Source organism: Tursiops truncatus, chromosome 15 (genome assembly GCF_011762595.2).
Source record: "Tursiops truncatus isolate mTurTru1 chromosome 15, mTurTru1.mat.Y, whole genome shotgun sequence".
Lineage (NCBI taxonomy): Eukaryota > Metazoa > Chordata > Mammalia > Artiodactyla > Delphinidae > Tursiops > Tursiops truncatus.
The window spans coordinates 54271660-54285513 of record NC_047048.1 but is presented as its reverse complement, the minus strand read 5'-3'; the positions used below and the strand labels follow the sequence as shown (position 1 = coordinate 54285513).

Genomic DNA, 13854 nt, shown 5'->3' with positions numbered 1-13854 from the left:
GTTCCAGTCCAGCTGAGGTCATTCATTCCTTCCAGTTTGCCAGTGACATCACATTTCTAAATCTAGTACCTGTCAGCCATGTTTGACACAGCTGATCACTGCTGCCTCAGTGAATACTGTATCTCCTTGGTTTCAAGGACACTGCACTCTTCTGGTTTTCCTCTTAATTTTATTCACTGTTCAGTCTCAGTCTTTACTTGTTCTTCGTCTCCCCAACGTTTTAACTGGTTGGCTCCTCAGGATAACTTAGTTTTTGTACTATTTTCTTCTCAGTCTGTACTTACCTTCTTGATGATCTTATCTAGCTTCATAGCTCTTTACCTACTTATATCCTGAAATTTTCCAAATTTATGTTTCCTCCCCCTTGAACTCCAGGCACATATTTCCCCTTGCCTATGCAGTATCTCTACAGCTTTCTCAAACTTAGCGTGTCCAAAACCAAAATCTTGATCTTCCCCTTCAACCTATTCTTCTTACAGTGTTTCCCATCTTAGTAAATGACACTTCCATCCTTTTATTTGCTCATATCAGAAAACGTGAAGACATTCTTGACTTTTTCTCATACCTCACATCCAGTCTGTCAGCAAATCTTGTTGGCTCTACCTTCCAGATATAACCAGTATCCAACCACCTCTCCACTGCTGCTACCCCAATCCAAGACGCCATCATCTCTCACGTGGATTATTACTGTGATCTCCTAGTTGGCATACCTGTGACCACCTTTGCCCTTCCTATTGTTTTTAATAAGGCAGAGCAATCCCATTAAAACTTAGATCACATTATTCTTCTATTCAAAACCCTCCAGTGCCTTCCCATCTCACACAGTGAAAGCCCAAGTTTGATAGTGGCCCAGGCACCCTTTAATCACCTCTTTTGCCTCATTACCTGCTACTTTCCTCTTATTTCCTCTTCCCCAGCTACACTGGCCTCCTTGCTATACCTTGAATACCATCAGCACTCCAGGCACATCACATTCCTGCATCGCAGGCTTTGTACTTTGGAACCTTCTTACCCCAGATAGTCTGCAAGGCTTATTTCCTTTCCTCCTTCAAATTTTTGTTCAAAAGTCCTGACCCCAGCGAGGCCTTCCTTTAACACCACATTTTACACTGTAACCACCCCCACCCCCACCACCAGCAGACCCTGTTCTCCTACCCTACTCTACCTTTCTTTCCAGAGCATTTCTTACCTTCTAATATACCATATGGTCTACTTTTTTAATTGTCTTCCTCCCAACACTGAATAGAATGTAACCTTCACAAGGACAGAGAATATTGTCTTCGCAGTGCTATATCCCGCATGCCTAGAACATAGTATTGATATATAAAAAGCATTCAGTAAATATTTGATGAATGCATAAATTCAACAAACATATATCTGGTTATTATATAGCTCATTAGAAGTGACAGTATTTTTGCTAGGTTACCAGGTGAAGAAAATAATAAATAGGAAGAGGTTACTCATTATTAAGCTGTCAGACTTTCCATTAAATAGAAGTTGAAGGTGATACAGGGTTTAGCTGTGCAGATAGCTAATGTGATTTAAGATGCACAGCGTTAAAAGTCCATGGCCAGGGCTTCCCTGGTGGCACAGTGGTTAAGAATCCGCCGGCCAATGCAGGGGACACGGCTTCGAGCCCTGGTACAGGAAGATCCCACATGCCGCGGAGCAACTAAGCCCATGCACCACAACTACTGAGCCTGCGCTCTAGAGCCTGCGAGCCACAACTACTGAAGCCTGCGCTCCTAGAGCCCGTGCTCTGCAACAAGAGAAGCCACTGCAATGAGAAGCCTGTGAACTGCAACGAAGAGTAGCCCCCGCTTGCTGCAACCAGAGAAAAGCCCGCGTGCAGCAATGAAGACCCAACGCAGCCAAAAATAATAAAATAAAGTAAAAAAAAAAAAAAGCCAATGGCCTTCTCTTTCAAATCTATGTAGATGAGCCAAGCACTATGATGGTAAAAATATCACTGTTAAAATACAAAAGAATATTAGCCGAGACCAGATTCTAGAAACAAATAGAATACTACTAAAAAATAGGATCCTACTAAAATCTTTACTGAAAACTTTCAGGGGAAAAAAAACGAGAAATAGAGCTGTTTTGTAATATTTCCCTTCTTCAATATCTAATGAAATGACCAAAAAGTTGTTTGGAAAAAAAGCAACAAGATATACTAATTGTAGCCAAACAAGAAAAAGAGTAAAATTTTCACAACTTAAACTATATGCTTTAAAACCAGGGGTTGGCAAAGTTTAGTCCACAAGTCAACCCACCCTTCAGCCTATTTTAGTGTAGTCCACAAGCTATTTTAAAGGATTGTAAAGGACAAACAAAAACCCAAGAATACGTGACAGACTATATGTGGCCCACAAAACATAAAAAATTTCATCTGCCCGTTTATAGGAAAAGTTTGCCAGCTCCTGCGTTAAACTTTGAAAAGTGGCAAAGAGGTAGCCTGACTTTGTTCCTACCCTGTCCACACCTCTGAGGAACTGTACTAGTAATCTTGAGAATTTCCAATAATACCATCAATTCCAGAGAGTCCTGGACCTACTGATCATAAAGTAGATATAGAGACATTTAACCATAGCAAAGCCCTCAGGACATGACCACCAAATTGCTCATGGTATGGGGAGAAGCAGAGGAAAAATATTACAAGGTAATGTTAGAGGGCTTCCAGAAACCTATGGTTTAGACGTAATATACCTGGCACATAAAATGTTTTATCGGGCTTCCCTGGTGGCGCAGTGGTTGAGAGTCCGCCTGCTGATGCGGGGGACACGGGTTCGTGCCCCGGTCCGGGAGGATTCCACATGCCGCGGAGCGGCTGGGCCCGCGAGCAATGGCCGCTGAGCCTGTGCTTCCGGAGCCTGTGTTCCGCAACGGGAGGGACCACAACAGTGAGAGGCCCGCGTACCGCAAAAAAAAAAAGTTTTATCTAGGATGGACCTAGGTACGATCATACTAAGTGACATAAGTCAGACAGAGAAGGAGACTTATCATATGATCACTTATAGGTGGAATCTAAAAACTGATACTCCTTACCGCTGCTCCTCCCCGTTCAGTGGTGGGTCTTCATATGGTGTTTAAAGAGGTTAAGTGTACAGTTAACTCTACAGTTGTACAGTCAACACCTGGCATTGCTGAGAACTGCACTCTAGACAGATTCTGACTTTAGAGGCTTTGTGTTCCTTCCCAAATCATGCTGTCCACTGTTCCCAAAGGACCCAGCTCAAATAGCACCTTTTTCTTGAAACCTTTCCAGATTCTCCTTCCTCTTTTAACTCCACCCCACCCCCAGAAAATTCATATGATTATGCATATATATTATAGTTGTTAAAATATACTATCTTAAATGTGTATATATATATTATCTGTTCAAATTTAAGCCTTTGAGCTTTTTGAGGGTCACTCTCATATCTTCATTTTTGTAACCCTCACCACATAGTGCCTTGCCCAAGGAAAATGCTAAATGATTAAATATTATATAACAGTTAAATAAGATAAATATTTTATTTGCTGTAAAACAAGCACAAAGTTTGTACTGTATGACATTTTATAATCTTAACTGTTGGAAACTAATGGAAATATGCTTTATTGTGGAATAATTTCTATCTTGTCAGGTTTGAAACTTGACGAAAGGAATATTTTTTGTCTGAATTATTTTACTGTGGTTGTAGGTATCTGTGGAATAGATGAATTTGATAAGATGGGGAATCAACATCAAGCCTTGTTAGAAGCCATGGAACAGCAATGTATTAGTCTCGCTAAGGCTGGCGTAGTTTGCAGCCTTCCTGCAAGAACTTCCATTATTGCTGCTGCCAATCCAGTAGGAGGACACTACAATAAAGCTAAAACAGTTTCTGAGAATTTAAAGTAAGCCTCTTCAAATATTTATACTTTAGTATATTGAATGCCTATAGATATGAAGAAGATAACTGAGGACATAAATGGAAAGTTCACAGAAGTTGCAAGTTTCCAATAAATGGACAAAAATGTATTAGAACACTGCACGTTAAAACAGTGAAGTGCTGGGACCTCCCTGGCAGTCCAATGGTTAAGACTCCACGCTCCCAATGCAGAGGGCACGGGTTCGATCCCTTATCAGGGAACTAAGATCCTGCATGCCACATGGCAAGCCCAAAATAAAATAAAAGAATAAAACAATGAAGTGCTATTGACATCTACCAGATTGGCAGATATTTTAAATATTAATCATTATTGGCAATGGGGTGGCGAAATGGGTTCTAACATACATAGTTTAGCATTTTGAAGGACAGCTTGACATGTTTATCACTATTTTAAATATATTCTGTTTGTTCCAGCCAATTCTTTTGGGAATTATACTCACAGAAATAGGCACAAGAGTGCACAAAGATATGTTGGCAGGGTGGGTCTTACGGCATTATTTATCACGCCAAAGATTGGAAATAACGTGAAGTGCCCCCATCGGTAGGGAAGTGCTTGAACTAGATAATAAGACTGTACTGTGGAAAGTAGCAATTAGGAGAATGAAGGTAGCTTTGTATGTACTGTGATAGGGGAACATGTCTGTGCTTTATGGTTAAGTGACAGGAGCACATTACACACTTATCTGTATATGTGGATCCCACTTTTTTCCAAAACCAATGTTTATATCTGGGTGTGTGTATGCTTTCTCTTCTAATTTGTTCTGTACAGGTTGGACAAAATGTATGGGGAGGGGAAAATAGCCTCAAGTGATGCATAAGTGAGAAAAAGACAAAAAGATGCCTCATGTAAAAAATTGGAACTTTAAATTCTAGTGGGAAACAAAAAGCTAATTTTCTAATATTTAATAATAAATACTTTTATTGTAGGAATGGTACATAGTAAAAAACACAATTGTACTTTTAGATCCTGGGTATTTCTGTACTACCACCAAAAAAGCCGTCTGTTAGTGTTTCTTAATAAAATGACCAAGTCCTGTAATTGGAAAGATCAGAAAGATCTTATTGAACAAGGATCCAGGGAACTTGGATCCACTAGGATGTTGGTCCAATTCTTTAACCTCTCTGGATTTCAGTTTGTTGGTCTCAAATAAAGGAGTTATCTGGTTGGTAAATTTAGAAATGACTAAGTAAAACACAGCACTTTTACTATAATGATTAATAGACATATAAATGCCCCTTTAAGAAAAAGTGGTATTTTTGCTTCTAAATGGGCTTAGGTACTTTGAGAGACTCAATGTTTTGGTGAGACAGGAAATATAAAAGATTAAGAACTACTCATCCAGATAACCTTCGATGTATCATGTAGCATTCTAGCTTACAAGTTCAATGATCCTAAATCATAGGGAGTGATATAGAACATAGAGAAGAATTTAGTGGTTTTGCTGGTGTGAGAAAAGACTGCGTCCTCAACATACCGATATAGGTACATATAAGGCTGTGCACATGTGACCTGGTGTGTCTCTGGAGTTGGTGGGTATATTGAATCCAGAAGCTATTGCTTGTTTCTTTAACCTAAAGCTTCATTTTCTTTTTTTTAAGTTCTACCTGGAACTTGATTAGTAAGCAAGTGAGTAAACAGTTTTCTAGGTTTTCTGTTTGTTTTAATTCCGATCACTGTTTCTTCTTTCTTTCACACCTTTAGAATGGGGAGTGCCCTACTATCCAGATTTGATTTAGTCTTTATCCTGTTAGACACCCCAAATGAGGATCATGATCATTTACTCTCTGAACATGTGATTGCAATAAGGGCTGGAAAGCAGAGAGCTGTTAGCAGTGCCACAGTAGCTCGTATGAATAGTCAAGATTCAAATACTTCTATACTTGAAGTGGTTTCTGATAAACCACTATCAGAAAGACTAAAGGTATGCTTCTTCTTAATCATTCAGTTCAGTTTTGTTTGAATGTCAGAGTTCAGTGTGTTGCTTGTTGTAGAGCAGTAGTATGTAAACTTTCATAGCAAATACCTTTTATATTATAATACTAGAGTTTATATAAAGTTCAGTTGAAATAATCTGAGTCAACTAGACTTAGAGCTAGAACTACAGTGTTTGGCTTATTTGGTCTATTTATCTAAACAAGTTATTTTAGCAGAAAGATTTTATTTGCTACTTATCCTTGTAATCTTGGGCCTTTTTATCATGCTTTAGGTGGTTCCTGGAGAAACAATAGATCCAATTCCCCACCAGCTATTGAGAAAGTACATTGGTTATGCTCGGCAGTATGTCTCTCCAAGGCTATCCACAGAAGCTACTCAAATTCTTCAGGATTTTTACCTTGAGCTCCGGAAACAGAGCCAGCGGTTAAATAGCTCACCAATCACTACTAGGCAGCTGGAATCTTTGATTCGTCTAACAGAGGTTCGTTGATTTTAAGTTCACATTCTTTTGGCTTAAAAAGGAAGTAGAGGGTAATAAGATTTCTCTCAATTTTCTGTGTAATGATTTGCTTTTCTTCCTACTGAGAGACATTAGAAATGGGTAGATACATTTTTTTTAAAAGGGTTGTCATATACTTAACAATCAAAGTTTAACCACTTTTTTCGAAGCAGGACCAGTTACTTATGCAATGGGTTTTTTTTCCTTTAATGACACTTAGGAGACTCTTGAAGTTTGAAGATTGCTTAGGTTAACTAAGGATTTGGGAATTCAAAAGTGAGCATATGGGAACATGGAATGTGTCAAATATCTTAGGAGTATTTGATTTTATATACAACAGGTCTGTAAGTGCCTGTTTTTCTAACGGCAGTAACATCTATTCACAATTATGGAATGCTAAGAGAACTCTGGCAGTTAAAATTAACTGGATCAGAGTTTGAGCTTTTTTGCTCCTAGAATCTGAGTAACTCATCTTTGTTGTTTTAACAAATTAGTTAGGCATGATTTCCTGAAAGTACAAGGCAAGTCTATTTCATAATCAAATCTTCTAGAATGAGCATTTAGAAAGATGTTTTTAGTAGATAAAAAATTTTTATCTACTAAAATCTATTTTAGTAGATAACAATAGATTTTAAAATGAGTGATAATTTTCATACTCAAGTTTTCAGATAATTTTTTAAAATTGTGACTTTTCATACTACAGCCCCTCTTCCCAAAAAAGTTTTGTGTAAAATGAATAAATGAAATAAACTTAGACATACTATACCTGCTCAATCAGTGTTAAATATATTTATCTTTTGTTATCTGAAGATGGTTGTTTTCTTTAAAAGGCACGAGCAAGGTTGGAATTGAGAGAGGAAGCAACCAAACAAGATGCTGAGGACATAGTTGAAATTATGAAATATAGGTAAGATTACATTTTAAATGCTGTTTTAAGTGAAATACCAGTCATCTTTCCATCTCAAATTATATATTTAACTGGGACAAGCAATATTATTTTTATTTAGCCCATTTGATCACTTATTTTCCTTGGAACAAATTGTACTTTACTGGTTTAAAATATTCCTGTGTAAATAATCTTTACATTAAAAAAAAAGGTTTTTTTGAATGGGTAATACATTCACATAGTTCTAAAATCAATTCAAAAACATACTTTGAGAAGGCTTGCCTCCATCCTGTTTACCATCCACCCTTTCTCTTTACCAGGACACCCATTACTTTCTTGTAAATAGCATATAACTTACTCTGTTCTGTACCTTTTTTTTTCAATTGAGATATAATTGACATATACCATTATTAGTTTCAGGTGTACAACATAATGATATTATATATATATGTGATATACGTATATCAAAATGATCACCACAGTAAGTCTAGGTAACATTCATCACTGCACAGTTACAATTTATTTTCTTGTGATGACAACTTTAAAGATCTCCTCTCTGGAGACTTCCCTGGTAGTCCAGTGGTTAAGACAGCTGCTAGTGCAGGGGGCGCAGGTTCCATCCCTGGTCAGGGAACTAAGATCCCACACGTTGCGTGGTGTGGCTAAAAAAAAAAAAAAAAAGAATTGACAGCTTATAATTTTTTATTGCTGGCCCCAGAGTAACTAACTGCCTCATAATGAATAAAATTATTAACAATTAATGACTACCAATGCTTTCGACCAATTCCTAACATATTACCCTCTATATCTTAATATCTTACTGGTTTAGCATCACACAGCACTTGAACCATCAATTTTCTCTTTTACGTGACTCACTACTAGGGTTCGAGGGGTCTTGTAGGTGAAAATTTTACCAGGCTGGCTTCATTGTGCTGGAGACCCTCCAGTTGATCATTTATAAGCAAACAGGTAGGAATTACTAGACTTTCTCATACAACATGCTGCCAGGGCTCAGTGTACCAGCATATGAAGTAAAGGAATGGCCACAAAAACCAGCTGCCTGCCTGACTTCTCGTAGGTCTAACTTCCTGGGAGACGAGACCAATAAGAAACTGAGAGTCCTAATAGAGATCCTTTTTTTCACTAGGAAAGTAAGTCACTGAACCCAACCAAAATTCTAGAAATCTTGGATTCTAAAATTTTTTCCTAATTGAAAACAAGCACCAACAACAGGGACTTCTCGTTTAATGACAAGAAGCTGCCTCTTTGCTCACAATCTTGAGTATGTGTATCTTTCTCTTTCTGTGCATTGTGCCCTTAAGTGCTTCACCTTTGGAAGTGGAGCCAAGATTGCCGCTCCTGGTTTTCTTTTCTTTTTAATGCTCTCTCGCCCTTTCTTTGGGTTTTCTGGTGCCTGGCTCTACTGAAGAGTGTCATGTGCTTCTACTTCATAGACTGTTGGCAGTCAAGCAAATCAAGGGTCAGACTACCCCAGCCACTCTCCTTCACCTGTAGCATTTGGTTTTTGAGGCTTTACCCTTTGTCACTCTCCCAAGGCCTCAGACCCCAAACTTTGCCTCAAGCAGCCAATCTGGTGTTTCTCTACAGTAAATCCACAGGTCTGTGGACAACATGGATTAGTTCTCATATCTGAGCATTATACTTAAGCAAGGTATATTATGTTCTAATTGCCTTTTCAATAAAAATACTACAGTGCTCATTTATGAATAGTTATGCATGTCTGAATACTCATGTCAGACAGTATTTACATGGGCTTTTCCTTGTGGAACTTGTATTTGTTTCTACTTCTCAAAGTTGCCTTGCTGGTAAAACTGAATTAGCATCAGGCTGTCAGTTTTCTTCAGGGCTCCTGAAAAAAGAGTTCTCATTATTAAGTGTAAATAGCACCCACATGAGATTTCCAGTTTGTTTCCCTGAATTGCTTGAGTGTTTATTAACTTTTATAAAAATTTTCAGGGAAAAAAGAGGCTAGTTTGATTCCAAATGATTGGAGTTACCTGGCATTATTTCCATGGTAGAGATCAAGACCCAGTTAAACACTTTGAGACTAGATCGTGAATTACCTGCTTTGTGATACTTAACATGCTTTCTGTTCTCAGTCTAAACTCTGAGAGAAGGAACCTTAACTGTCGCATTTACCATGTACTCCCAGGGCCCAGACTGATGCCTAGCACACAGTAGGCCCTCAGTAAATGTACTGCATTAATGGTAAGGTTGATCTTAGTAATCATTTTGCATTCATTAAATCTTCCATTTGAGAGTTTCTTTTGTTTTTGTTTTGTTTTTTGGCTGCACTGTGTGGCATGTGGGATCTTAGTTCCCTGACCAGGGATGGAACATGTGCCACCTGCAGTGGAAGCATAGAGTCTTAACCCCTAGACCACCAGGGAAGTCCCCATTTCAGAGTTTCTGTCTCCTCAACTTTTGAATGTTTGCCCTTAACGTGGTTTGGAACCTGTAAAATTACATTTTAACTGGGAAGCAGAAGCCTAAATAATAAAAATCTAAACTGTGACGATACATCACAATTATCAGAGCACATAGCTATAAAAACCACATATTTATGGGCAACAGTTCACATAAGCTTTCTCTTAGAATTGGAAATAAACTAGGAAGCAGAAGAGAACAGAGCCACCTTCAAAGGTTAAGAGATCATTGTGAGAGTTTTTTCTATTTAAGGAAAGTAACTCATATTTTACATACTTTTCTTCAAATCACAGATATGCCACTCATTAGCTGTGTAACTTTGGCAAGTCACTTAACCTTCCAAGGCTTTGTTTCTTCATCTATAAAATGGGAATAAGAATAGTCCCTAAGTCTTAGGGTTGCTGGAAGGACTAAGTAGGATAGCACATGGTAAATAAATATAATTAAGGTAAATATTAGCTATTACAATTAACATAGTAGCCTAAAGCATTTGTGATAACTGTTTTATGAGAAATAAGTATATGGTAAATTATATGGTAAAGTAGTTAATCATAAATAAGATTATACTATATATCTAGGTATAGGGGAAATCTAGGGGAAACACACATTCATCAAATTGTTTTATCAATTATTACAATCTTGGATGACTCATATTCCTATTTGTACAGTTCCTTCTCTTTCATGTGAGCTCCTGTCTATTCAGGGAACAAAATGAAGCTGTGTTTTTAGTAACCCTTTAAACTCATTCCTGTGAGCTCCTTAAAGGCAGGGATTGCACCTATTTTGTTCACCACAATAAGCCTACTGCCTCGGAAGTGACCAATGTATATTTGATTAATTAATTCCTGATTAAATAACATCTTTGCCTATGAGCCTGGCTGTGAGACTACATATGTCTCATTTATAGGCAGAGAATTCAGGCAGGGAATCAGCAACAGGGCTGGCTAATTGTATGTCTAACCAGTACTATCAGACTTCTGACTAAAATTTACTGTCAAGTACATATTTCTTTCCTTAATGATACTGTGAAAATAGGAGGAAAGCAGCAGAGAGCTGGAGTAATAGGCATATCCTTTAATATCTATCATTACTGCAACTCAGCAGAACCTTTCTAGTTCATTATCCAGAGTATTTTTCAACACCTTTTATTTGCCAGGTGCTCCACTAGGAGCTGGAACACATCTTTACCAAGTGAAGCCTAAATTTAGTATATTTAGAATTTCTTTTTTCATGAATCAAAAAGCATGTTCCAGGACTCCCCTGGTGGCGCAGTGGTCGAGAGTCCTCCTGCCGATGCAGGGGACATGGGTTCGTGCCCCAGTCCGGGAGTATCCCACATGCCGCAGAGCGGCTGGGCCCGTGAGCCATGGCCGCTGAGCCTGCGCGTCCGGAGTGCTCCGCAACTGGAGAAGCCACAGCAGTGAAAGGCCCGCGTACCGCAAAAAAAAAAAAAAAAAAAAAAAAAGAATGTTCCAGGTATTTATATTGTAGCCTATCAACTTTGTATTTTTATGCATTTCTCTTTGCAAATATAGGGAGTTTCTTAAAAGTGGTAACTGTCCAAAATATTTTTATCCCCAAACTGTTAATACATAGTGAATTACACAGTGGCCACTCAATAAATAAACATGTTTAAATCTTTGTTATGTGAGCCTCAGGGCTACTTCCACAATTTTTTTTTGTTTGTTTGTTTTTGTTTTTGCGGTACGCGGGCCTCTCACTGTTGTGGCCTCTCCCGTTGCGGGGCGCAGGCTCAGCGGCCATGGCTCACGGGCCCAGCCACTCTGCGGCATGTGGGATCTTCCCGGACCGGGGCACAAACCCGTGTCCCTCGCATCGGCAGGCGAACTCTCAATCACTGCGCCACCAGGGAAGCCCCATATTTTTCTTCTTATAACCTGGAGGCCTGGGACAAAAATTTCTTTAGCTGTGCCACACTGGGTAACTTTGTTTTTTCTTCCTTCCCATAAGCATGTTAGGAACTTACTCTGATGAATTTGGGAACCTAGATTTTGAACGATCCCAGCATGGTTCTGGAATGAGCAACAGGTCAACAGCAAAAAGATTTATTTCCGCTCTCAACAACATTGCTGAAAGAACTTACAATAATTTATTTCAATTTCATCAACTTCGGCAGATTGCCAAAGAGCTAAACATTCAGGTATGATAAACCAAATAATTAGTAAATCTTTTTATAATAATTTCAGGAGGCCTTTATTAATATAGTAGAATATTTAAATATTAAAAGATTTGGATTAAAAGAACAGAATAGGTGTCTTTGGAGTACTTAAAAATACAGGCTTGTTTTCTTTAAGATATAAAATTAGCTGCTCAGAGCTTCAGAAAAACAGTTTTTATCTAAAATTCATACCTACTAAAGAGTTTTCAACATCTTGATAGGGGAAAACATCATAGCAAGACTCAGTTTCCATGTTTTCCTGACAATCCCTGTGGGCAAGTCATCCTTATAAATCGTTGAACCTCAGTTTTCTCATTTGTTAAATGGACATGATTCCACCTGCTCTACCTACTTAAAAGTTTTAGTGAAAATAGGTGTAATAGCACTTTAAACACATAAAACAGTTTATACAGAAAATTGCTCACTCAATTGCAAAAGTTAGTCTGATTTTTGTTTTGAAGCTAAGCTAAAACAAATATAAAAGATTCTCTGCAAACTGGAGTTATTTATTTTTAAATGTACAGCCTGTAATCCTTTTTTTTTTTTTTTAAGAAGATGTTGGGGGGCTTCCCTGGTGGCGCAGTGGTTGAGGGACCGCCTGCTGATGCAGGGGACACGGATTCCTGCCCCGGTCCGGGAAGATCCCACATGCCGCGGAGCGGCTGGGCCCGTGAGCCATGGCCGCTGAGCCTGCGCGTCTGGAGCCTGTGCTCCGCAACAGGAGAGGCCACAACAGTGAGAGGCCCGCGTACCGCAAAAAAAAAAAAAAGAAGATGTTGGGGGTAGGAGTTTATTAATTAATTAATTTATTTTTGCTGTGTTGGGTCTTCGTTTCTGTGCGAGGGCTTTCTCTAGTTGTGGCAAGCCAGGGCCACTCTTCGTCGCGGTGCGCGGGCCTCTCACTATCGCGGCCTCTATTGTTGCGGAGCACAGGCTCCAGACGCGCAGGCTCAGTAGTTGTGGCTCACGGGCCTAGTTGCTCCGCAACATGTGGGATCCTCCCAGATCAGGGCTCAAACCCGTGTCCCCTGCATTAGCAGGCAGATTCTTAACCACTGCGCCACTAGGGAAGCCCCACTGGAGTTATTTTTGACTAGCTAGGCATTATAGAATCCAAGGTTTATATGTAGGCAGTTTTTTCTGTAAGAAGTACAAATAATTTTATTTGCATAAGAAACTTGACAATTGTATATTACTGTTTGAGAGATTCATTTTAAAAATCATATTTTTGTATATTACTTAATGAGCTAATAACTCTTTCGATATTTTCTTCCAGGTAGCTGATTTTGAAAGTTTTATTGGATCACTAAATGACCAAGGTTACCTCTTGAAAAAAGGCCCAAAGGTTTACCAGCTTCAAACTATGTAAAAGAGCTACCAAGCCAGGCCCTCCTGGGTTTATTATGAAGAATATGCACCCAAAAAAAAAAAAAAAAAAGTTATCTGAAAAATAACATCCCAAAAGTAATGCAATAGGAAAAGAGTGTTGAACTAATTTAAGAAGTGATAAAGTCATGTGTTAATTTTTTACTTCTCCAAAAGGCTAAAAATAAATTGTTTATATTTTATCTAAATGATGTAATTAGAAATTATTTATAGTTTTATTTTTGACCTGTCTTTCATTCTTATAAATATTTCATAGTCTTGCATATCACATGTGCATCTGGGTAAGCATTTACAAAGTTACATTTAAATGTTTAAATAGTTCTGACACACAAAATTGAATATCTTTTAGAAATAAATTGAAACCAACTTTCAATTCCCAAAAAATTTGGAATTTTTTTTTTTCTTGCAGTACGCGGGCCTCTCACTGTTGTGGCCTCTCCCGTTGCGGAGCACAGGCTCCGGACGCACAGGTTCAGCGGCCATGGTTTACGGGCCCAGCCGCTCCGCGGCATATGGGATCTTCCCGGACCGGGGCACAAACTCGTGTCCTCTGCATCGACAGGTGGACTCTCAACCACTGCGCCACCAGGGAAGCCCATAATTTGGAAA

The 13854-nt window shown here is 38.7% G+C and overlaps 1 protein-coding gene across 11 annotated transcripts in view; it reads left to right on the top strand.

The window, feature by feature from the left end:
* Nucleotides 1–13436, top strand: part of MCM8 (minichromosome maintenance 8 homologous recombination repair factor) — a 41241-nt gene extending 27805 nt beyond the window's left edge. For 4 of the 11 annotated variants that reach the window (XM_073792691.1, XM_073792688.1, XM_073792694.1 and 1 more), the window contains 7 exons: nt 3681–3876; nt 5614–5833; nt 6119–6328; nt 7177–7253; nt 11652–11841; nt 12412–12641; nt 13136–13436. In XM_073792691.1, the coding sequence (XP_073648792.1) occupies nt 3681–3876; nt 5614–5833; nt 6119–6328; nt 7177–7253; nt 11652–11841; nt 12412–12641; nt 13136–13139 (1127 nt within the window). In that variant the 3' untranslated portion in view covers nt 13140–13436. Of the gene's footprint in view, nt 1–3680; nt 3877–5613; nt 5834–6118; nt 6329–7156; nt 7254–10923; nt 11120–11651; nt 11842–12411; nt 12642–13135 lie in introns of those variants that run through there. The other 7 variants (XM_073792690.1, XM_004315705.4, XR_012326224.1 and 4 more) reach the window with 7 other exon arrangements.
* Nucleotides 13437–13854: the final 418 nt, after the last annotated feature.